The sequence below is a fragment of the Drosophila simulans genome, chromosome 3L, assembly GCF_016746395.2.
Source record: "Drosophila simulans strain w501 chromosome 3L, Prin_Dsim_3.1, whole genome shotgun sequence".
NCBI classification, from domain to species: Eukaryota; Metazoa; Arthropoda; class Insecta; order Diptera; family Drosophilidae; genus Drosophila; species Drosophila simulans.
Genome location: NC_052522.2, coordinates 18,276,997 through 18,301,025, shown reverse-complemented (window position 1 = coordinate 18,301,025; position 24,029 = coordinate 18,276,997). Strand labels below are relative to the sequence as shown.

The window sequence follows — 24,029 nt, the reverse complement described above, 5'->3', positions numbered from 1 at the left end:
CAAATTTTAATAAAATAGTTCAGTTCTAAACTCTTATTATAATTATCTTAATACAATTTATGAAGAATTTTGTATTTTTACCATTTAAAATCTTTATACAACATTGTACTAGGAATTTTTATATTGTATACTTGCATCTTTTTCAACCATGATGCATAACAAATTAAGCCTAATTAGCCTAAAAATAAACGACATGCTTTGTGCCAGCAATATTCAGTTTAAACAAGTTAATGTATTGGTTAGAATGCTGTTTCTTTTTGTAGTTGTAACTGCCTGCCTTGGTTTTCTAGTTAAGGGAGAAGTTGTATCCGCTCCCGCATCTTATGATTTTGCAATATCCTCGGAGTCACAGTTGTCATTGCTAAAGTTGAAAGAAACACAAGTCAACAATCTCCAGAGCTATAAAAAAGTCTTAAAGAAGCACTCACAGAAAATTAGACGGTATGTTTAGAAATTAAATAAAGCATAATTATCTAATTATAATGCATTACAGAGCCATAAAGCAATCAGAAGAACTGTTGAAATCGACTAAAACCTCAACGCGTAATTTAATTTATGGATATAAGGTTCTGAGGCACCTTCACAATGATTGGCCCCAGTATTTCAGGCTATTAAAGAAAGATCTAGGTCGTGAGCAGATTGCGGTCTCTCAGAAGTTATTAACACAGCAACCAACATCTGTGGACTTCGAAGAATCAATGGGTGCTATGCATAGACTTCAAACGGTTTACAATTTGGACTCCTATGCCATGACTGAAGGCTTTATAGATGACAAAGATAGGAAGTAAGCTCTACTATCATGCACACACACGGAAGAATACATTATTTTAAATATTTGCAGCATCAAAAATTGGAGTGCTGATGAGTGCCTAATGCTCGGTCTGATGTATCTATTCCTAAAAGATTACAATCAATCGGAGAATTGGTTGGAATTGGCTCTTTATCATTACGATGATAATCTCAGTCCTGAAGTTCTCAAAATTAAACTTTGGAACTACCCGAACCTTTTGGAATCCCTAGTGGAGGCCAACAAGGGACTTGGTAATATTCGTCGTTAAAAATAAAAATGTATTAATCTTACATAACATACTTTTATAGGTCGCTATCTGGAAGCTAAAAAGTATGCGAATGAGCTGCTTTCAATCAATCCCAATCACACTTATATGCTGACACAACTGCCAAAGCTGAAACATTTGGAATCGAATCCTATCAAACTCACAAAACCAAAGAAAGTGTTCCAGCTCCAGAAAGAAATATGCTCAAAACGCTATAGGAGGAAATCAGGAGTGCTTGTGTGTCGCTATGCGGATTGGACACCATTCCTTAAACTGGCACCCTTAAAAATGGAGGAGTTGTCCATGAAACCCCATATAAGCATTTTTTACGTATTCCTTGGTCAAAAGGATATAGAAGTTTTAAAGAATGTATTCAGACCAAAACTTCAACGAATCGAACATTTATCAGGAAATTGCAGTTGCAAAATAGGAAATCTTTCCAGTTCTTCACATGATGTTGTACGCAAAGTAAATGAGTTAATTCTTGATATTACTGGGTTTCCATCGAAGGGCAATCAAATGCTAGAAGTTATAAATTATGGTATTGCTGGAAACTACAATCCCGAAGACACTGCAAAGCCCAAGATCCACAACAAAGCAAATGCTTTTATATTTGTAAGTATATTTATTGGCAGCTTATAATACAAACTTAATTCTTTTTTTTTAATATTTAGTTGGAAAGTGCTGGAAAGGGCGGAGAAATAGTTTTCCCTTCTCGCCATTTAAAAGTCAGACCTCGAAAGGGTTCAATGTTAGTTTGGGAAAATCTCAAAAATAGTGTTATTTATCATCAGTGTCCAATTCTAAAGGGAAATATGTGGGGTAAGTGAGCATGGAATATATTTATTATATGCACAACGCATTTTTATCTTTTTCTTTTAGTGGCTAACAAAGTGTTAAACTGACGCTTGTACTTCATAATTTATGTACTATTGAAATGCGATTTTATTTCAAGTTAAGCACTTGACACTTTCTGAGTTATTGCGAAAGTCTGCGAGATGTATTTTATATTGATGTGAATTGCATCCAACGAAAACGTAAACTTTACGATTTAGAAAATATATTTTTTTTATTTTATAAAGTATATGTTAATTAAGAATACAATATTATAATGTTGAAAGGATAAACTGATAGATAAACGAATAACTTAAACGGATAACTTATTGTGTAAAGAGTGTGTGAAAGTTTCATATATGTATTCATTTTATTTTTGGGATCGTTATGTGCCTTCTATGTTATTCCATCTTGATTGCCTTTCGGTTGATATATTTCTAAAGCAAACATGTGGTGCTGCCGTACTGGGGCCAACTTTTAATGTGTCTACCATAAACAATTCGAATGGCTCGAGTGGCATATATGTTCGACTGAATTATAATGACGTGACACTTAAACCATAAAAATGGCAAATTTACACTTGTGTTCTTGTGCGACTGGGAGTGTGTCCAATGAATGGATGGATTTATACGACCTCCGCGTGGGTCTGAGCTTTTGGAACTGATTCTCATTCGGATTCGAATTGTCGGGCCGCAGCTGGCTGCCTTTGTCTTTGTCTGACACGATTTTCGTTGCAATCAATTCCCCTTGAGTAAACAAATCACTTAAGGGTCCTGTCTGCGTCGAGATGAGCTGAAGTATGACTGCGCCAGACCGTGGAAAATCAAATGTACAAGCATGTGATAATCGTATGCGGATTAAAATGCTTTTGTCGAACAATCGTTGGCATTAAAAAGCAATTTATGCTAATAACATCCATTTGACGAGTCGTCAATTTGGCATTTGTTTGCTGTCTTGTTTTCAGGATATCCCTTCTTATGTACTCACATTCGTATGTTGTAATACCAAGCTTAATCACATCTAAGGCCTGCCAAATATTAATTTCTATCTTTGCCTCTTGATTGCCTGGCATGTTTTGTGCCGCGCCATTTGGATTTGGATTCGAAATTTTCATTCATACGTGTATTACAATTTATACATTCGCATGGATGGCTTACTCTATTTCATCCGTGGATCTGCGCCACTGCACGCAATCTGTATTCATGAAAATGAAGCTGAGGGATTCCCGTGGCTGGCTGGACTTATTGTCCATTTGGCTATTGTGAAAAATGAAAAAGCTTACCGTATTGCAACCAGAAGCTGTTGTATTAAAATTGACTATGATACAGTATGCACCTGAAATCCTTTTAGGTTTTTGCGTTAGCAGAACGTTGAAATAAAAAAGCGCTTTTCCTTTTTGTACAAACATATCTGTAATTTTTAAGCAGCTTACACGGCGAACGTTGAATTTAGTCTCTTAATTTAAATCAATGAGAAGCTGAGAACTCACTTATTGAAGCACGAAATCCCAAACAATTGTCCTGACTTACACCCACTGCAAACCAGACAAAATAACCATTTGAATTCGAGCATTTCAAGGTTAAGCACTGCCAAGTCTGCCAAGTCGCGATTGATGTTAAACCTTATCTTCTCTGTCATTCATGCGATTCACATACGATTCCCATACTCCGACAGTCCATTGTTCCTTCGCTGTCAGGCAGAAGAACCTGGAAGATTGGGACCTGGCTCCTTGCTTAAATGATTATTTTTATATTAAAGCTGGAGCTGCTCGAAATTCCTTTGCGTTTGGCATTAGCACTGAGAAGTATTACTGCTACTTTTCAAAAATAGCTGAATTAAAGGCAAAATTAAGAAAGTATTTGGGATAATGGTAGCGTTACTCACGAAAGTCGGCTTATTATATTATCTTAAATATTACCTTTTACATTTAAAACACTTGTCCCACATTTATTTACAATCTTTAGACTGTTTTTCGAGTGCACAATATCCCAAAGTGTGCGGTAAGCATTTATTGTGTAGGAAAACAGTTTTCATTGTGTATAACAATTGATTTCGATTTCAACTGTGGATGTGCCTTCGCCTTTGAATGGCAACTGAGAAACGAGTATGTGAAAATGGAAATAGAATGAAATACTCGCCCCATCGTCTGGGAGGTGCCACTACTCATCTGGAGTCTGCATTTTGCGAGGCGCTTCATTTACTTTATATCCTTTGTCTGCTCCTTATGTGCACATGGCAACAATTTGAATGAGCTGGTGTTGTCTTCTTTGAGGGAGCTCTTTTGGGGTAGCTGCATTTTTATGGTTCCACGTCAAATGTATCTGACTGTTCTATTATTTATTGTATGGCTACTTGATGAACATTTTGCCAAAAACGTTTTATGGGCTCATGTCTTCCGATTCAGAGTAGGCCGCCATTCTCCTTCCTCCACTGGACTATCAATCATTATGTCGTGCACTGGAAATAATAACCGAGCTACAACTACGAAAATAAACAGCAGTTTGATGTTTGATCACGAAGGAGTCCTTTAAAAGTGCGTTGGTTTATTATAGCATACTTTTCTGCGCCCTTGTCAGTGATTTCACCATTAAATTCAACATATTATTACCACTGCTGAAATAAATAGTGTACATTTTTTTCCAGGTGCGACGTTTCGCCGACATTTATGAAGTGTCTACAGAGTGTACTAGCCTCCGGTCTCGACCAAATCCACTTGTCACAACCTGTTGGTCCATCGTTTATTGTACACTGGCTGCTCAGAATGGCGGAACTAATGTGCCGCCGTATCTGAATTATTATTACAAGGCTTTGGGATTGGGGCGTGACGGCTATAATGACTCCCACACAAAGTGCAAAAAATGGCCCCGCGTAAATTGCGTATGATTTATATACGTAGGTTTGGCCGGCGATTTTGACGAGGGACGCCATGTCATTTCGTTTTGTAATTTATAGCCAAAACATAACCGAGAAAGTGAAATCGATTTGCGATCCGACTGTCTAGGCGTTGTGAGAAATGGCTTTAAAGCTTTAGTCCTGCGTGACCGACCATATCATGCACTCGCTGTCCTGCCGATTGCCGTCTGGGCTATCAAAACAATGACCAATGTCTGGTCGCAAGTTGGTTGGGCGTTTTTTGCCCTTACAACTCGGTTAATATGAACCCAAAAACATAAACTTTGTAATGATTTAGAGTCTAATTGACAGATAGCGGGACAGACTACGGGCCCGAGTACGGGACCGACTGCGGGACTGACTACGGGAAGTGCAAAAGTGCAGTTTAAGATTACATTCAATTGAATTACCTACAACACAGTATATATATTGTAGTGAAGTTAGGTGATGTTCATGTTTAAATCTCTAGTTAAACATAAGTTATTGTTTCAGCTAATACACCCAAAAGCGCAATTTACAACAATCAACTACGGGGACAGCCACAAGAAATTCAACAATTCATAATCACAAACACATAGTACAAACCAGTCCCTTTCGATCCCATTATCACTGGTTTAATAAAAACGTTTCTTTGTTTATTTTTTATTAATTTGTTTGTAAACAAGCGATTGTGCGCACGTCACTCCGAACAGCTGTTTTAAACTGCTGATATCTTAACCGTGCGGGATTTTTTTTAAATTTCTGGTACGCAACACTAAAGTCTAATCTTATACTAACATAATGGCGTAATAAAAACTTAGTATTACGGATTTTTGAAAAATGGCTTTTTGGCCACAAAAAGGTACCATTCAGCCTATAGTGCACTGCTCACTGAATTATGGATGCCCCTTGAAACGCATTCCTATCCTGGGAGTCCTGGACTTCTGGCTCCGTGCTGAATTTCAAATGGCGCCGCATTCCTGGGACGCTTGTTTTGTGCCTCGTTGGTTATCCAATCGACATCGGTCGTCGTCCTGGAGTACTTGCAGACCAATTTGCAGGATCCTTCGTCTGGCATTGTGTCCTGTGTACTCACGCGCCGTTCTAATAATCCAATTTTCACGTGTTGACTTACGTGTTGTGACACTTGAGTTTGGCCCTTGGGGAAATGTATTCTGTTGCTTAGCTGATATAGTAACTGTTGTCCTGCAACGCTTCTTTAAGATTTTAAATTCTTTGTCTTTACCAAACTTTCAACTTTCAAGGTTTTACTAAAAGTTGCTTTTTAACTATCAGCTATTGTCTGCCTAATCCAGGAATACATTACATTATATCGGGTTATATTATGTCCCATGCCTCTACATTTATATTTAATTTAAAATTATTTAGCGTAAACATCTAATTAATAATTATTCCCTAAAACCCTTTTAAAGAAATATTTTCTTCAATTTCACTCCCATTCAACCCGTTGGCTACTTAGAAAGTTATTTCATCAGGTTTTTGATTATTCCATCTATCTGGATACTTTATTTTTTGGCTCTTTGCGAATAAAACCGCAATAAGTGGCTTGCGGTGCGATGTGTTAGTAATTCGAGAAAAGGTTTTTGTTTAATTTTCATGGAAAAGCTGAGAGGGAAAAACTAAAATTATTCACAAATTATTGGGGAAGTCACTCTGTCAATTAAAAAAGTAAAAGCGCACTAAAGCGTTATTGATTCGTTTCAATCCAATGCTAATTTGATCAGTAACAATTCGTATCAATATTTGATAGTATCAACACCTTAAATAAAGTGGCTACGATAATTATGTGCTTGCGAAGATTTAAAATAGTTACATTCTATGATAATCTTATAATTTTGTTCCAGAATGTTTGAATCTGACTATGCAGGCGAGACCTATCTCCTCTCTATTTAAGATTATTGGAAACGTATCCGCCTGGAAAACCTATCATTTTTAAAACAGATTATACCTTATACACCTCTACCTAATAAAACTATGACCGCGCAGCTGTTGTTATACTCAATTATAAGCACAACTGAATGATCATAATTATATGACGGATTAGGTAAAGGGAAAATCCATATGCAGATGTTGTCGCACCAAAGGATATATGTACCTGCACTGTCTACCTGTTACCCTGTAGTGCTAGTTTGCATATAAGCCAGGTCAACGAAGAGAAGGATATCAGTCAGCAACTGAATCTTGTCATAGACACATCTCAGTGCTTCCGGAGCAATTTAAAAGTGTAATAATCTATTTCTGCTTCAAATATCCTTCAGTTCCCGAATCCAAAGATTCCATATCTCAATCATGTTCGACGAGCCCATCTCCAGCTTTGTTTTTACCAACGAGGAGACCACGCAGACCTTCCACCACCAGTGGTTTTCCCAGGGCCAGTTGCACGAATGTGCCACCTGCTACAGCTCCATCGACGCAGATGAGCCGCCCTCCCAGCATTGGCTGCGAGGAGGAGAAGCATCACAGGGCCTGCAGCTCACCAAACAACAGCAGGCCGTCCTGGACATCATCGAGGCCCGCCGGATCGAGACTTTCTTCTTCTGCGACGAGAGCTCCAAGGACAAGCTGGAACACTTCATGGGCGAGACCTGTGCGAGGGGAATCCCCGAGCTTCTCCGTTGGATGTTCCAGAACAACACCGTGGCCGTGGAGTTCAATCTGGCCTGTTACGTGAACGCCATGGACCAGGTGCTGATCTTCCAGAGCGGCTCGCTGAGGGTGGACCACCACTACGACGTAGATGAATCCGTAGGCGTGGTTTACGAGATGCTGATGCAGAGGATCGAAAACTACCTCAGCTGCAGCAGCGAGTACGGCATGGCAGAGTGCAGCATCACCAGGTTGAAGGTTCAGGTGAAGAGGATTAGGGTGGAGGCGGAGGGCCAATCAGCGGACTCGTCCTTCTTCGCCCTACCGCTGCAGCTTCAGGAGGAGGAGGGGCTGACCGCCACTACCGGCTGCTCTACCAGCGAGACAGAGCTTGCCAGCCTGCGCTCCGCCTACCTGAAGCACTTCCGCGAGTGCAACGGCTACTTCCCGCCCAACATGCGCGTCAATCTCTACGGACTGCAGCAGTGCAAGACCACCAAGGAGCTGTATGTGGTGCCCTACCATGTCAGCGAAACTCTCCAGCAGCTGCCCAACAAGAACTTCCTCATCCTGAACAATATCATGGGCCAATTCCAGCGCCTCCACGAGCTCTCCACCCCCGTCAACTCCATCGAAAGAGATCAGACCAGCTCGCCGCTAAAGGACCTCCACTGCCGGAGGTGTCGCACCAAGTTCTCTCGACGCAGCAAACTGCACATCCACCAGAAGCTGCGCTGTGGCCAGGACTTCTCTGTCGACAGCATGCACGCGGACATCGTGGAGATCTACGAGCAGTGCCTTCCCATCTCGAGGAGCGTCTTCCAGCACGCCTGCTACGGCATCACGAAGCCCAAGACCATCATGCGGAAGGGTCAGTTTGTGCCCATCGAGTGCGACTGGCGCAGCGAGAGCTCCGTGAAGGTGCAGCACGGCCCGTGTGTCGTAATCAGCAACGCCCAGCATAGTAGTCCCTGTAAATTTTATTAAATAAACGATAACTTTTAAGTTCCAACTTAATTCTTTCATTTTACCAGAGGGCAAATTAATGAAAATATTCCTAAATATCAGTAGTGCCTGTTGCAATAATGGCTAACAACTTTTAATAATAGGTGGAAATCTAATCCAAAGGTCTCTAATAGTAATTAATCCGATTAAGTCGATATGGGAGTTACAGTGGGCGGGAGCACAATTATTTATTATTAATTGCCAGCACCTTTTGCATTGGCGTTAGCAACAAAAGATTCAATAATCTTGAATCTGCATGCTACAATCTGAGTATTTTCGGAATTGACGAATGTACGTTAAATATAATGAAAGATACTGTGAATGCATAAATATAAGATAAAGTCACTTAACACAGAGGTTTTAACTGAATATTCGATCAGAAACAGAAGGCTTGGAAATGATTCGATTAGGTTTAGATTAATTACAGAAACTAAAAAATTACAATTTAGAAAGTTAAAAAATAAACATATATCGAAAGACACTTCTATTTCAATGGTAATATTATAAACATAAGTGGGAGTGGACGAGAAAGTTTAAAACAATGGCATGGCATAATAATATGAAAAAAACTTTTCAAATATTTGTGTTTAAACTCAACTTTCAAGCGTTTATAGCTACCTCATGAGATTGAGGCCTTCATACGGAAGGACACAAGGACATAACCCAATATATAGTTTATTGGGTCTGAAACGGCCCCTTCTACCTGCTCCTTTTGCTTTACAATGAGTATAACAAGGTATAATTTTCCGAAGATCGCACAATCAAAATATAGTATACAAATATAAGATATAAATGCCCAAGCACACGGTGGAGATAGTGAAGGGAAGGGTTGGCTGATGTACTTGACTTACAGGCATTACTGAAATTCTATGGCAATTAATGGCCATTTTAATCATGTATGATTGGTTATTGTATTAAAAGTTCATTTAAGACTGCAATGTCTCTTGAATTTATTTAAAGCTCGCTTAACAGTTTTAAATATTATTTTAAAAACTGTAACTTTTAACAATTTGTAAATAATCAAGGTCTTAGCAATAAGGTAGTAGAAATATGTTTAAATAAATATTGAATGCAAATTTTATAATTAAATAATATAATATTATAATATAATATATTAAATAATACAATATTAGAATTAAATAATAATAATAATTAAATAATAATATTATAATTAAAGAATAATTAAATTATTACTAATTCCAAGAAGAACTACAACCCTAACCCCATTCAAAAAGAAGCGCACTATATTGGCTTATTGTAAAAAGTTTCATTATTTGTTTGACCATTTTCAACCGACATCCATAAAAAACACGCCCTCAAACCCGAAAAACCGTCCAAACCGCTCACATTGTTTTAAAATGTTTTATTAATTTATTATTAAATTTTGTATTATATTTGTCCGATTTCTCAAAACATTTTTTGAAAGTCTTCCTCAGAAACCCTCTGGCTAACTTACTCGACTATAGCGTTTCCTATTGTTTCAACATCTGGCACGCCATTCTGATATCAAAGGCATTCTATTCTAATGCTTATTCTAATGCCTTTGTCGGTATGCTATTGTGGAACGAATTTTATTAAGGTATTCTGGTAACAGATTTGGAATGATCTGGAATGTGTGTGCGATTTTTATGTAGTTCGCGGGAGGTTCATATCTCTTTCGACTGCGGTTGAATTTGTATTGGAATAGAAGACTAAGCATGAATTTATTCGAATCAAAAGAAATGGCCTTTACTCAGCTAATGCAAAAGCAGAAGAGAGTTTCAAAAGCAAAATTTAAAAGCAGGGGAATTCTGATACTCGTTATTTAGCAACATGTATTAAAATATATAGTTAGTAAGCGTAAAAGTTAGTAAAGTAAATGGTTTAGGCTTACAGTTCTTACAGTTCCGGATATCTTGACATACGGAGACATTTTAACGATAAGCAAGTATCGTCGATGAAAACTGGACTAACAGGTATACAAATATTGGTAATTAATTCAACGAATAGTGAATAAAAACAGAAATATTATGTAGGTACTTAAAAGTTATCGTTTATTTAATAAAATTTACAGGGACTACTATGCTGGGCGTTGCTGATGACGACACACGGGCCGTGCTGCACCTTCACGGAGCTCTCGCTGCGCCAGTCGCACTCGATGGGCACAAACTGACCCTTCCGCATGATGGTCTTGGGCTTCGTGATGCCGTAGCAGGCGTGCTGGAAGACGCTCCTCGAGATGGGAAGGCACTGCTCGTAGATCTCCACGATGTCCGCGTGCATGCTGTCCACGGAGAAGTCCTGGCCACAGCGCAGCTTCTGGTGGATGTGCAGTTTGCTGCGTCGAGTGAACTTGGTGCGACACCTCCGGCAGTGGAGGTCCTTTAGCGGCGAGCTGGTCTGATCTCTTTCGATGGAGTTGACGGTTGTGGAGAGCTCGTGGAGCCGCTGGAATTGGCCCATGATATTGTTCAGGATGAGGAAGTTTTTGTTGGGCAGCTGCTGGAGGGTTTCGCTGATATGGTAGGGCACCACATACAGCTCCTTGGTGGTCTTGCACTGCTGCAGTCCATAGAGATTGACGCGCATGTTGGGCGGGAAGTAGCCGTTGCACTCGCGGAAGTGCTTCAGGTAGGCGGAGCGCAGGCTGGCAAGCTCTGACTCGCTGGTGGAGCAGCCGGTAGTGGCGGTCAGCCCCTCCTCCTCCTGAAGCTGCAGGGGTAGGGCGAAGAAGGACGAGTCCGCTGATTGGCCCTCCGCCTCCACCCTAATCCTCTTCACCTGAACCTTCAACCTGGTGATGCTGCACTCTGCCATGCCGTACTCGCTGCTGCAGCTGAGGTAGTTTTCGATCCTCTGCATCAGCATCTCGTAAACCACGCCTACGGATTCATCTACGTCGTAGTGGTGGTCCACCCTCAGCGAGCCGCTCTGGAAGATCAGCACCTGGTCCATGGCGTTTACGTAACAGGCCAGATTGAACTCCACGGCCACGGTGTTGTTCTGGAACATCCAGCGGAGAAGCTCGGGGATTCCCCTCGCACAGGTCTCGCCCATGAAGTGTTCCAGCTTGTCCTTGGAGCTCTCGTCGCAGAAGAAGAAAGTCTCGATCCGGCGGGCCTCGATGATGTCCAGGACGGCCTGCTGTTGTTTGGTGAGCTGCAGGCCCTGTGATGCTTCTCCTCCTCGCAGCCAATGCTGGGAGGGCGGCTCATCTGCGTCGATGGAGCTGTAGCAGGTGGCGCATTCGTGCAACTGGCCCTGGGAAAACCACTGGTGGTGGAAGGTCTGCGTGGTCTCCTCGTTGGTAAAAACGAAGCTGGAGATGAACTCGTCGAACATGATTGAGGTATGGAAACGTTTGAGTCGAAGGTGGATATAGCTCTGAGGCAGGATTGACCAATTTCAGGCACAAATGGATGATTACTATTTTAGATTGCTCTGGAAGCACTGAGATGTGTCTATGACAAGATTCAGTTGCTGACTGATATCCTTCTCTTCATCGTCCTGGCTTATATGCAAATTGAAGGAGGAGGTAACAGGTAATCTGCGAGTTTACCTGACGCAGGTATATCCCTTGGTAGATAACATCTGCTTGGGGATTTACCTAGTTCCTGATCTATTTATGGTTCTTTAAGAACTTTTATGAAGTTTGTAGAGTGATTAGGGAATCTCGCATTTTGTTCGTTATTGCAGCAGTATTTCAGAACCAGGCAATCTATGTGCAATTCCAGCAAATCTCATAATACACACAGAGTTCATTAAATCCATTTATGGCAGGGACATATGCTGCAAATTCTGTCATTATTAACTATTTACAAAGAAATATAGAGCCCAGTCCTATTGCATCAGAAATATACGAATAAGAATATGTCAACCTTACCCATTTCAAATAACTGACATAGGTCAAGCTTCGTGCCTTTCAAATTAGTTCTTTCTATATATGCATTTGTCCCTATTCATTAATTTTAACTAGTCATAGCTGCCTCTGAAAAAAGCCCCTTCAACTCACTAAAGTGACCGAAGGCAAAAAGATCAACCAACAGAGAGAGAGAGTAAACAAACGGCGCCACCGCGTGCAATTTGCAGCAGTCAAACGCAGGGCGCACCGTACGGTGGAGCCTCCCACTGCCACCGTTTTGAGCCATGGCATCGTGGCCGTTGTCTCCGCTGTAAAACCAAGTGCACAATGGCCAGTGGAGAAAGAGGACACTGGACAATGGCCACCTCGTGGCAAGTGACGCGACAATGGCGACGGCGATGTCCTGGATCCACAGGATCTGGACTCTGGAGCCAGTTGCACTGCAGTCGCTTAATTTCCGTTTCCGCTTTTCACGCTTCATTGTCCGGCTTGGCTTAGGTTTTGGTTTCGGTTTCGGGTGTGGTTACCTCCTCCCAGAGTTTTCCGCACTCAAAGCAATTTAAAGCCGCTTCCCAGTGAAAAATGCTTGCAAATTAACAATGGCAATTAGAAGGTGCTTCAAGTGGACAGTGCACAATAATTATTTAACCGAGTTTTACTTGTTCCCTGGTCGTTTATCTAGCTTTCATTGCAGTGAAGTTGTAATGCATATATAGAGTCATATTAATGGCTGACAATCATGGAATCCTTTGTTTTATTTCAATCAAGAGAGAATAATGTCAATGCAAGCTACATTAACTTTAAAAGAGAGATATAGAATACATTGTATTTGATTGAAATACAATTGGCATTCATAGTTATTTTGCTCAAATATCACTGAGTAAATACCAATTAGTTTTCTTTGAAACTAATTTGTTTTCAATGCTCTTCTACTACTGGATTGCATTTAATGAAAACTGGACTCCAGGGAATTCAGAAAACAAGAATTTTAAGGTTGAAAGTCCAAAATAGAAAGTGTATAGGGTCAGAAGTAATGTAGTATTTTTCAAAATTATGTTATTAAAATAGCAGCGAATACAGAAAACAAAAAAGTTTCGGTTGTATGAATTTTCATACAACAAATTACATAATTCCATAAATTATTAAAGTAATTAGTTTTAATGTATTGATTTATTTCATTGTTCAGTAGTTTTTTGGAGGTAAAAAAAGGTGTACTGTTGTCAAAAGATTTTCTTATGAAAATGCGATGTTTTGAGACTTCTAAGAGCACCCTATAAATCTCTTTTGTACTTTGTTGCGCATTGTCAGCTTTTCAGCTTTTATTTGCTTTCCTATTTTTCTATTTGTGTGTTTATTTTTTGCAGCTTGGGCATTTGGCTGGCATGTAAACAGTGCCACAGAGCAGTCAGGACAAAAACTTAATTAAGTCTGATGCAGAACGGGGGGGCTGCTGCACCCGTCTGAGTTGGTGGCCAAAATGCAGTGAGGCTGGAGGAAGTATGGCAAAATGGATTGCCACTGGCAAATAAAAATGGCCGCAAAGTTGCAACCGGAGTGGTGACTTCAACTGACACCGATGCCATCGCAGTGGGGCAGACACCCATCCGCATCCATCAGGTTAACACTCAAAATCAAATCAAAGACCGACTGTAAAAATGTTGTTTGCCCTGCAGAGTGTGAAACCGAAAGCGAAATGCCAGTCGAGCAATCAACCGGACACCCGGATGCACATCGGATAAATGACGGAGTCCGCATACATATACTCGCCTGTGCATCTATTCCGTATACATATATCGACCCGGACTCACACCATGCGTATCCGGGTCATACAAATTTCAACCTGCAGCCTGGCCATTGCATCCTCATGCTTTCATACTCGCTCCTCGTCCAGTGAAAGCCTTCTGGGCACGCTGCTTAAAAGCTCAGACGAGGGTCGTCTAATGGATGCGCCAGGATACCTGGCGGGGCTCGAGTTTGAGGTCCTGGCGACTCGGCAAATCCTGCAAAATTGAGCTGGATGAAATCTGTGCATTCCGTGTGTCTTCCTGCTCCTCCTTTGCCATCTCCATGTCAGTGTGTTGACATTTTGCGAGATTTACTCATCTTTTTTATCTTGCCCTGCTCCGTTTTAGAGCTCACTAAGGACAGGATCTGAATCAAGTGTCCTGCACACATATTGAGCTTTTGAAAGTTTGCTTTCTTCGCAACACTTTCACCCATTTTCACAGAAGGAGAGACAAATTCGTGTGGCTATGCCATGAATTTTGCTAATTGAGTTATAAACTGTTGAGTCAAATTTCTAGAATATTTGATTTGTGAATATTTGCTTAGGTCAGTTTCATTTTAGCTACTTGTTTCGAAACGAAATTTCAGCTTAAATAGTTTAGTTTTAATATACAGAAGCAACCTTAAAATTATTTTACTTATTGGGGCATATTTTAATTGAATAATAGCTTTCATTTTATAACCTACATTTCTGAACTGCAACACATTTCCTTTCAAATTTACAGTAGCTTGTATTTAAAAGATTCATTTCACAGAAATACATCTTTTGCCCAAAGCCCCACTTTGTAAATTCACTTCTACAGAAACTTGATGAAGGAAAACTCTTATAAGATTTTTAAAGGCGGGTTTCTTGGAATTCCAAACTTTTGTCTTCCCTTGAACTTGGTGCAGAAAAGGATTTCCTATATTTTAAGTAACCCTATTCATTGTAAATTCCGATTCTTAAGCTGGATGCACCAGAGAGTCACTAGATTTCCGAAGTTTATTTTCTTAAAATTTCAAAGTTAGGCATTGATTAAAAACACTTCACTAGTTGTGGAAAAGTAATTATTCTGGCGCTTAACCTCAGTTAAAAGTTCCAATTTTAAGTTGTCCCATTTTTATTTCACATCGTGTTTTTTTCCAGAAATCTTTTCCACTTTATTCAGAGCGGGCCTATAGGGGAAATGCGAGGGCAAGAAGTGTGTAACTCGGTTGCAATTTATGTTAAAATCAGCATATTCATGCAGCCAACAAAAAAAATGCACGGAGCTCACTTCAAGTGTCTGGCTCTGATGAAAATTGCCATAAAAACTTTGGCTGTCTCAATGGCAAAAGTCGTCAACAGCGTCGTCGTCGTTCTTTGGCCTCCTTCGTCCTTTTGGCTACAAATTTCCACAGACGGCGCACAGACGCACAGAGGTGAAGTGGCAAGGGGAGGGTGCGGAATAGGGCTAAATCTGTGGGCGGATCTGGGGATTTGAGGTGTCGACTGGGCCACAATTTGTCAGCAAGTTCTGCTAACAACTAAATTCCACGCTTGGCTTGAGTGCAATTGCATCGCCGCCCCGCTGCATACAAATTATGCAAATTCGCCCGCCCTTTCAGCCTTTCAGCTCCCTAGCCTTTCACTTTCTAGCTGACTGAGTGCAAGGTCAACATATTTATACCCTTTCATTCCCGCCTGCATCGAGAATAAAGCTGGGGAGCAGAGGCTAAGGCTGAGCCAGCATCGCCCGTTGAGACAGCAATTAAAATGCTTTAGAACCCAGTTGGCTGCCAGTCAAAGATTGAGTCACTCGTACTCATCATCCTTGTTTGACAGCTGCTGGATGTCATTAGATGGATGCGGATACGGATACCGATGAGATGCCACTTGTGGGTTTGCCATTCACTACGAAACTGCCGTTCACAACTCTTTGGCGCACTCGAGTGCTTTGTAAGCAAGTCGCGTGGGTGGATTTAAGGGGCATTAGCGTGTGTGTGCTGGAATGGCAAGTACTCAGCTGAAAAGTGCACCCAATACAGATTCTTTAGAACTCAACTTTAAGATATAAAGATATATATATATTTTTTAAAATTATATTTAGGCAATTGGATTGGATCTTAAACAACAACTTAATAAGAACAATATATTTGCATATGAGTGTTAATTTTACCTCAATAATTCCTGAATAATATCTTCTTATTATATATAAAAACTAAATTTATTTAAGAATTTAATTCACAAGAAAATGATGTTTAAAGTGTATTTCTGCAGAATTTTAACTGTGTGTTTTAAGGGTGCTATATATCCGACCCTCGCTATTGAAAAACTATTTGCAACTTCTGCTTGCATCTTATTTTCTGCATAATTTGCTGTCTTTGTAAACAAAATGCAATCTGGTGGTGACCTTGTTTCTCGCCACATGCTTGGCTAATTAATTATGCAACATTTTGGGGGTCAAGTTACTGGTGCGGGCATATGGCTAGATGGTAGTATGTGCTGGATATATATATTTAATTTATTGCATTTAATTGAAATGCATTTCGTATGAGTTGCTGAGCATCTGCCAGAGTGTTTTCATTGTTCTCCGTTTGTTGCTTAGCTGATAAAGTTGTCTGCACTTATGGTTGGGTGTTTAATTATTTTGCAGATGGTTGTTTTCATGCAAATCTCTGATGCATTTGCAGAACTTTCGCTGCAGTTGAATATCTCTTTAAGCAAAAGTGTGGATTCCTTGAACGGTTCTAGGAATCTCTTTGGTATTTGTACAAACTTTTGTTCCAACTTCTTCTTCTTCGTTCTAGCACCAACGAATTTTAATCATTAATTTTCAGACACGTTGAACATCTTGTCTTAGTTTTCCGACCATCTTTTTTGTCTTCATCATCATTTTTAGCTCATTGTAAATCACTTTAGCTGCTCGTTTGAATTTTCTCGCATAAAAAACCCATTGATTACTTTATCTTGAGTTGCTTTTCATTTGCTCACTGTTTGAGCATCGCAGCTCCTTCATCCGGCTTCCGACATCCTCTTCTGCGAGCTTTCAGCCCGATGCATTTCTTAATAAATCTTTAATCCTTCTAAGACTCGGCTTCCAATTTACCTGTGCGCTGCCTTTTTCATTTATCCTACTCTCGTGTCTTTCGCCGTCTTTTTGTGTATTTTATTCGCTCATTAAATTGGAAAATTCGATCAATCGTAAAATTCATTTACGATTTGCACGCTCAGCAGCTGGACAGATGATGGTGAATCAAATTGGAATTGTTTGAATTTAAATTCGATTGATGCTGCTGTGCCTTCAGTATTCGCTGTCATTTGCACCTTTTACGATACCTTTAAAGTGGTACAATTTTTCATTAAGCGCATTCTGTTTGCTGTAAACATAAAATTTAACGTCGCGCATTGTATGATATTAAAAATATTGATTTACTTTAACTCCATAAATGGAGAGCATATTGAAATGAAATATGCTTCGGTGAAAACAAAGTTGTGCACAAATAAAACTGATATTATAGAAAAAAGCTGTAAAATTACTGAATATAGCTGTTATGATATTAATGAAATGTTTCGTTATATTAAATTGGCACAGCTACACACTTTAAGAGAATTATTTACTTTATATTATTATAATTATTTAAAGAAATATTAGGGGATACACGCCTTTAATTTAAAAGGATACTCTCTCTGGATTAAATTAAAATAAATTAAAAATGGTTCTCAATAAATAAAATTTGCTTAGATCATCTTTAGTTAATGCTTCTGCAAGTCAGGCTAAAGCATTCATTAATTAACTTACGCCCTTTCACCAGAGGTTCATATTGCATCGCAATGTAGTTTCTGCAAGCATTCCGTATCCGTATCCGCAATCAATTAAATTTCCACCGGACAAGGCACGCTTAATTCAGCAGTAAGCCACTTGATGACTTTTGACCAGTCCACAGCCCTGGTAACTGGTAACTGGGTGGTACTGGGCACTGGGTGACTGGTTGACAGGTGCTTAAACCAAGTGCCCAGAATCACCGTCACCCTGGCCGTCACTAGAATCAAGATATAAACTCGCCCACGTAGCCATCTCTCAAAATCACAGTTCAAATTGCAGAATGCAAATTAAAACGACGACACGTAAATGGCTTAATAATTCTTTCTTTAAGCCGAAAGAGTGGGATTCCTGTGGGCAGTGATGGCGAACTCATTCTTTTTTTTTGCTTTAACACACCTTTTAAAGCGTGCTCTGAGGTTCAGCTTTCCAATTTGGACGGAACTTCAATGGAAATTAATTATTGGAATGTTCAGATGAAGTCCTCACATAATTAATGATATATATTTTTAAAGAAGCATTGCAAAATCATTTTAAAGGTAGAAAAATGTCATCACTGTCTGCGAATCCTTGGTGGAAGCCGGCCTAGACAAAGGACGAGTCTGCCAACACGGCATTAAACTGAATGGCGGTTCGCTTTTATTTACTTTCTGCGTAATTTCATAATTTATGCATAATAAAATGGGAGTTGAGGGGTCGCCTCCACAGTTCCACTGTACCGGAAGTGAGCTGCCCCTCGATTCTGCCCCTTCGCCACAAAGTTGGCTGCCTGCCATCCAACTGACATTTTTCATAACTGCTGTGGGATTGGGCCGGGCTTACATTTTTCTGGCATTTTTTCCAGCGCCCTCCTTTCTGTCCCGCTTTGCCATTTACTAATTTAACATTTCAGCGTCCAATTAACATTTTAAGACAAAAAGCTTTGGGGAGTTGCACGCAGAAGAAGAAAAATGCTAGTGGAAAAGCGTGGTGTGTGTGCCTTTACTAGGACTGAAAAATTTTGATTATGAAATTTTTAAACTTACCGAATTTATTGATGTGGGGCAACGAAAGCCAATTTGCGGAAGATTGATTAGAGAGGAATTTAATTTCGATAAATATTTCATTGAATCTCTTGAAACTTGTGTTTTGCTTGTATTTTGAAATTGAGTTTGAAAGCACAAATTTATCAAAGCAGGTTATGTTATCATGCTAACAAATTTCACTCTCTTTTGTAATTGTTTTTGATTGTTAAATTATAACTTTTTAATTCAAAGGTAGAATTGATGTAAATATAATTTTAGTTTTATTAAAAAATTTACTTTTATGTTCAGGCAGGACATATATGACTTATCTCCATTTGTTAATTAGCCAGATTTTTAGAGACTTTTGTTTGTAAATAGCTTAGTGTTCTGAGAGTATTCTAAAGTTTGGTGCTTCCTTTTTAGTTCTCTATACCTGGAATGTGCGTTTTCCCAAACCAGTTTGTGCGAAATGAAAATGGGGGAGCTTGCGTCGTCCATTAAAAGGGGAGCCTCAAATGCCAATAAGCCTCTTGGCATAACTGAGTGGTAAATAGAAAATTATGAGTGCTGAAAATTGAGTGTGTGTCTGTGGAGGCCTCTAACCAAAGCGCAGCGCAACTCCTGCTGCAATTTGCCGTACGAATGCGTATCCTGGTTATTTTTTATTCCACTGGCAGCGGCGCGCACTTAGGACTCCTGTTTTTAGTGCAAATGCATTCCATTGGCTGTGGCACATATGCAACGTGATGTGGAAATCCATTCAACGGGGGAATGTCTGCTGCTCTAGCTGCATTCCAAGATATAATAGAAATGCATTTTTATTTAACGCAATTTTTCCGAATAATTTCCAGCTGCTGCTGCTCATTAAAATTGAAATTATGTTTTTTGTTTTTATCCAACAGCTCTCAGTCGCTCTGTGTGTTTTGCAGCCCTTTGTCGTTTGTGTTTCGCAGTCGTCCTGGATGGCAAAAAGTTCCAGTTGCCAGCGTGTTAATTTGTGCGTAAACGTTGCACTAACGAAGCGGAAGCTTTTGGCCCCACGAATAATAGAGGGTTAAGAGGCAGGGGGGTTTTTCCGGGGGCGACGGTCCTGTTGGGATAGAGCGCGTAATTGAAATGGCATTTAAATGTTTCGGGGGACCTGTGTGACGGCGACGAGCGTGCATTTTCCATGCGAGGGAATGTCATTCAAAATTATGGCGGTTGATTAAAGGATGAGCGGGGGTGAAGAGCTGCAGCGCGGGATGCATGCCCGTGTCAAAGGTCACAGGCGTTTTGTAGCCATTAAAACGACGCCGGAGCTTGGTAGTAAAACTTATTTTAAGGCTTTTGATTAATAACGAAGTTCTTGGAAAATAAGTACGTGTCCTAAATATGTAAACCTAAAAAAACAATTATAAGCTCTGGATTTAAATGTATACCAAAGTGTAAAGACTATAACCTCTATGTTTAATATATTTATTTGGGCTTGGTTTTAATCGATAGTAAATACAGTTAATTTAAAAATATATTTATTGCTTATTCAGCGCTCTAAAAAAATTAATGTTTAAGAAACTCGTATTAAAGTTTTTCCGATTTTTTTTCGTGCGCATCCTTTCTAACAGAATTTCTCGAATAACCGATTAGTTGGCCTTAAATTGAATTTTCGTAATTGCCAACTCGTGTTGCGTTTAACCTTCGGGTTTCATCTGCAGGCATGGCATCCACCGCAAAACCAATTACAATCTAGTGGGCAAATTGTGTCGAACTTCACTCTTCAATCTTCAGCCACGTGTGGAGCACGACCCCCATTTTCCGGAGACCACAAACTTTTCGACACTGTCCACCAGGACGTGGCTTGCGTCTGCGTTGCAGGAGTTCCATTAGAAAGTTGCCACCACACACATATCAATTACACAAGTTTTAGTTAGTCGGCGTCGCCAGCGCCATCGTCTTGGTTCTTGGTCGTGCAATCATCCTGTAATTGCACGGAAAATGGCAACCTCAGATGCCGAGAATCTCCAGAGTGTCTCAAAGTTGTTAGACGGCGTCTTTGGTGCGCACAAGTTAAATGGAAATTTGCATTTGACTGGACGGAGGAGTCATAACTCGAGGTGAAGTTATAACAAAACATTTCCGTTTGAAATCATTTTCTTCAAGTTCCACTCGTTTTATACTCTTTTCAAGTATGATACGAAAGTCCTGAAGAAAAATATGTTTTTTATTTATTTTCTGAACCGAAGAACAATTTTTTTTATTGAATATGAGTATATTTTTCATTGAATAATAAATGTTAAGGTCTTTAATAAGTTAGGGCAATTAATAGGTCCAGCAAATAATTTTACATCTGTTTTTGTTTCGTGTTTTTTTTTTATTTACACATTTTATTGCATCAACAAATTTCCTTATTGTTATTCCCTTCCACTTTATAAATAATTTCCTTGTTTAACTTTACTTTAATGAGTAAACATTGTTGATATTTCGCATCAAAAGCAGCCAGAAGGCAACCCGCGTACGAATCTCATAAAAACCTGAACAACAATTGGATTCCACGGACATGGTTAGATTGGTGGTTAAATAATTGTTAAATAATTTCGGTTTCCTATTTTGTACGTCCTGCCGTCGATATTAAATGTAGCTATGTACAAACTTCTGCATTCGTAGTTTTTGTTGATAATGTGGTTTCGCCTGGGTCGAGTTGCAAAAGTTTTTAATGATTGTACAAATCAAAAGGTTGCCAAGGTCAGCCAAATGTTTCAAAAACAGTTCTCGCACGTGGAAAAAACATTGAGACAACTAGCAGTCATTTTGCCATTGGTATTTGTTGTGAAGGTGCATTTTGAATTGGTTTAACTTTAGTTTGTCAGAAACAGCAACAAATGTAATTTGTACATAAATCATGCAAGTATTATGAAATAGAAATCTGTGCAGTTCTAGCGCTTCTGGCTGCAAGTGTCTTTTTAAATTATTTTTTAAGAAATTATAGATTGCTTTGAAAAGGAAACCTGTAAACCTGACATGGTTAGTTTAATGGCAAATGCTTTATACCAAATGTTGAACAAGTATGCCAACCATGGTTTTATGTTAAAGCCGTATCTTGATCCTTTCATTGGGTCATTTCTCTTCCCACCATATCCCCGTAAGAATTTTCGATAGCAGTATCGTTTTAAGGCGTTCACCAGTTGCCCTAAGGAGGACCATTTGGCCGGGCAAGGACCTTAAGGATAATTCTGTATACGGCCAGCCCCGACGACAACAGCGAAATGCATTTACGGCGTAATCCAATCACGGCAATAATGAAATGGTAAGTGCAGACGCAGGAGCCGGAGGTGGGCGGTCAAAGTGGAACATTCCCAGTTGGAGTTGCATTCTACGGCCGGAAGCCGCCAGCTGGGCAGACCAGAGAACTGCAGCCCGCCACTCGCACTCTACGTCCACCCGATAAACACTCGGTACTCTGGGCAACCCGTTTTTTTTGACACCCTACTTGCGGCAACACAAAATACTCGAGTGTTTTACCGACGTTGTGTTTTTGTTACGAGTAAAAAAACCACCCGAGGCCTGCTGCGCAAGAGCCGTTTGGGTGAGTGGACGCACAGTCAACGATCGGCCGCACGTCATTTTTTGTATGCGGGCTGCAGTTCTCTGGTCATTTTTTGTACGCCTAAAATTTGTATGGGTGGAAGCGTGACGGGTATAAGAAATGAAGGGTAAAAGGGAATACCCAAGAAAAATTTCGTGCTCACGTCTTTGATGGACTCAATGGGTGCCACCCGTTTCGAATCATTCCGTTATTAATTTTTCACGCGTCGCTACCTGAATACTCTAATGACAAATATTCTTATATAAAGTTATTTTTGAAATGAATTTTGTGACATTATGACTATAATCTATATTTAAATAATAATAACGTTAATAATATATATAATATATAATAATATATAATATAATATATATATATATATATATAATAATATATAATATAATAAAATATAATATAATATATATAATTATAATAATATATAATAATAAGATGAAGGGCATATTTTACAAAGTATTCGACAAAGTCTAGAGCCACGCCGAAAGAATAGTGTGTAAACGTATGGAGTGTAAAACGCATGGAGTTACGAATCTTGTCTGTGACTCGACTACCTACGAGACCACTCGAGTATTTTTGGAAACACCCGAGTATTTTTGGAAACACCCATGTGTTTAACGGTATACCCACAAGTGTTTTTGTCACTCATCCCTTTTTAGGCAGTGTGTGATCGGCACCCGCGACGCAGAGCACCGTATTGATTCGGGTGCGCGCACAACGGGGTGTCTTGTCTGCATGTTCAGATTTATACTGTGTGTTTGTAAGTACCCGCGATGTGCGTGGCGGGTAGCACCCGCACACAAAATTGTAGGGTGTGAGTCGAGTGGTAAAAAAGTGCCACCCTTGCAGTTCTCTGGGGCAGACAAAGCTCATCCAGCCGAAAATGCAACAGATCCTGCGAAAAAGGCCCTTACTCCTTTCTGGGTCACGTTTTGCACTTTGCACAGGGATTTTTCCGAGAGCACTGTTTTCTACAACACTAAAGAAAAAAGTGCGTTTTAGAATTCATAATGTTATATTAATATTCAGATAATTGAAAATAAGTCTCATATACTTTACAGATGGAACACTTTACGGATGGAAAATATAAAATAGTACATATATAACATATGAAATGTAATTTAAACCAAAAAAAAGTATCTTTCTTTTCAGTGCTGTTAACTGAGATTTTTGAAAGCTCACGTTTCAGATTGCATGCTATAGCGGAGTTTCAACCATTTTAACCAGCGATATCCCATGTTAACGCTAATGACAATGATGGCTCCCTCTTGGTCCTTGGTCCTGTCTGACTTTGATTTCGAAGCTCTTGTCCCTGACACTGACATCCTTGCAGGGGTTCAGATTGGTTTGTCCGGTTAAATCGATCAATGGAAAACCGAAACAGCTTCACAAACAAAGAGTTGCCAGCAAACCGCAATTTCCACAATTATACTTCAATTGCATTTCGGGAAACCACAGGATTGTGATGGTGAGGCACTCAAACACGCAAACTAATCAACTAATTAAACCAAATTTCTGCAACACACAAATCAAATGACTTTACTTTAAGTGAGAATATTCTGTATTCAAGAAGTTACCGAAGTCAACTCCCAGCTGAAATTCAGGGATTTAAAGACCAACGCAGGCGCGGCTTTACAAAGTCAGGAGTAATAATGATACAGATGCCAA

At 39.7% G+C, this 24,029-nt stretch overlaps 3 protein-coding genes and 1 long non-coding RNA gene across 4 annotated transcripts; 3 read left to right on the top strand and 1 right to left on the bottom strand.

Moving 5' to 3' along the window:
- Nucleotides 1–204: 204 nt before the first annotated feature.
- LOC6738572 (prolyl 4-hydroxylase subunit alpha-1) lies at nucleotides 205–2,190 on the top strand. Its single transcript, XM_016169289.3, has 6 exons — nucleotides 205–441; nucleotides 494–784; nucleotides 842–1,041; nucleotides 1,099–1,670; nucleotides 1,730–1,877; nucleotides 1,938–2,190. Exons 1-6 carry the CDS (start codon nucleotides 245–247, stop codon nucleotides 1,958–1,960), a joined length of 1,431 nt encoding a protein of 476 aa, XP_016032426.1. The 5' UTR covers nucleotides 205–244; the 3' UTR covers nucleotides 1,961–2,190.
- A 4,735-nt stretch (nucleotides 2,191–6,925) lies between these two features.
- On the top strand, nucleotides 6,926–8,379 carry LOC6738570 (protein terminus). Its single transcript, XM_039293533.2, has one exon. The coding sequence runs from the start codon at nucleotides 7,071–7,073 to the stop codon at nucleotides 8,352–8,354; it is 1,284 nt and encodes a 427-aa protein (XP_039149467.1). The 5' UTR covers nucleotides 6,926–7,070; the 3' UTR covers nucleotides 8,355–8,379.
- A 2,002-nt stretch (nucleotides 8,380–10,381) lies between these two features.
- LOC6738568 (protein terminus) lies at nucleotides 10,382–11,862 on the bottom strand. The gene has a single exon (XM_002085337.4). It carries the CDS (start codon nucleotides 11,691–11,693, stop codon nucleotides 10,410–10,412), a length of 1,284 nt encoding a protein of 427 aa, XP_002085373.3. The 5' UTR covers nucleotides 11,694–11,862; the 3' UTR covers nucleotides 10,382–10,409.
- Nucleotides 11,863–16,229: 4,367 nt separating this feature from the next.
- On the top strand, nucleotides 16,230–20,157 carry LOC27208457. The gene is made up of 3 exons (XR_001600877.3): nucleotides 16,230–17,367; nucleotides 19,208–19,330; nucleotides 19,687–20,157. It is a non-coding gene; the product is annotated as an uncharacterized LOC27208457 (long non-coding RNA).
- The last annotated feature ends 3,872 nt before the right edge of the window (nucleotides 20,158–24,029 follow it).

Bases quoted from the DNA above. Each gene is read 5' to 3' on its own strand.
- LOC6738570 (XM_039293533.2), top strand. From the start codon at position 7,071: ATGTTCGACGAGCCCATCTCCAGCTTTGTTTTTACCAACGAGGAGACC.
- LOC6738572 (XM_016169289.3), top strand. From the start codon at position 245: ATGCTGTTTCTTTTTGTAGTTGTAACTGCCTGCCTTGGTTTTCTAGTT. The intron at 785-841 runs GTAAGCTCTACT...AAATATTTGCAG, and splicing joins ATAGATGACAAAGATAGGAA to CATCAAAAATTGGAGTGCTG. The intron at 1,671-1,729 runs GTAAGTATATTT...TTTAATATTTAG, and splicing joins AAGCAAATGCTTTTATATTT to TTGGAAAGTGCTGGAAAGGG.
- LOC6738568 (XM_002085337.4), bottom strand. From the start codon at position 11,693: ATGTTCGACGAGTTCATCTCCAGCTTCGTTTTTACCAACGAGGAGACC.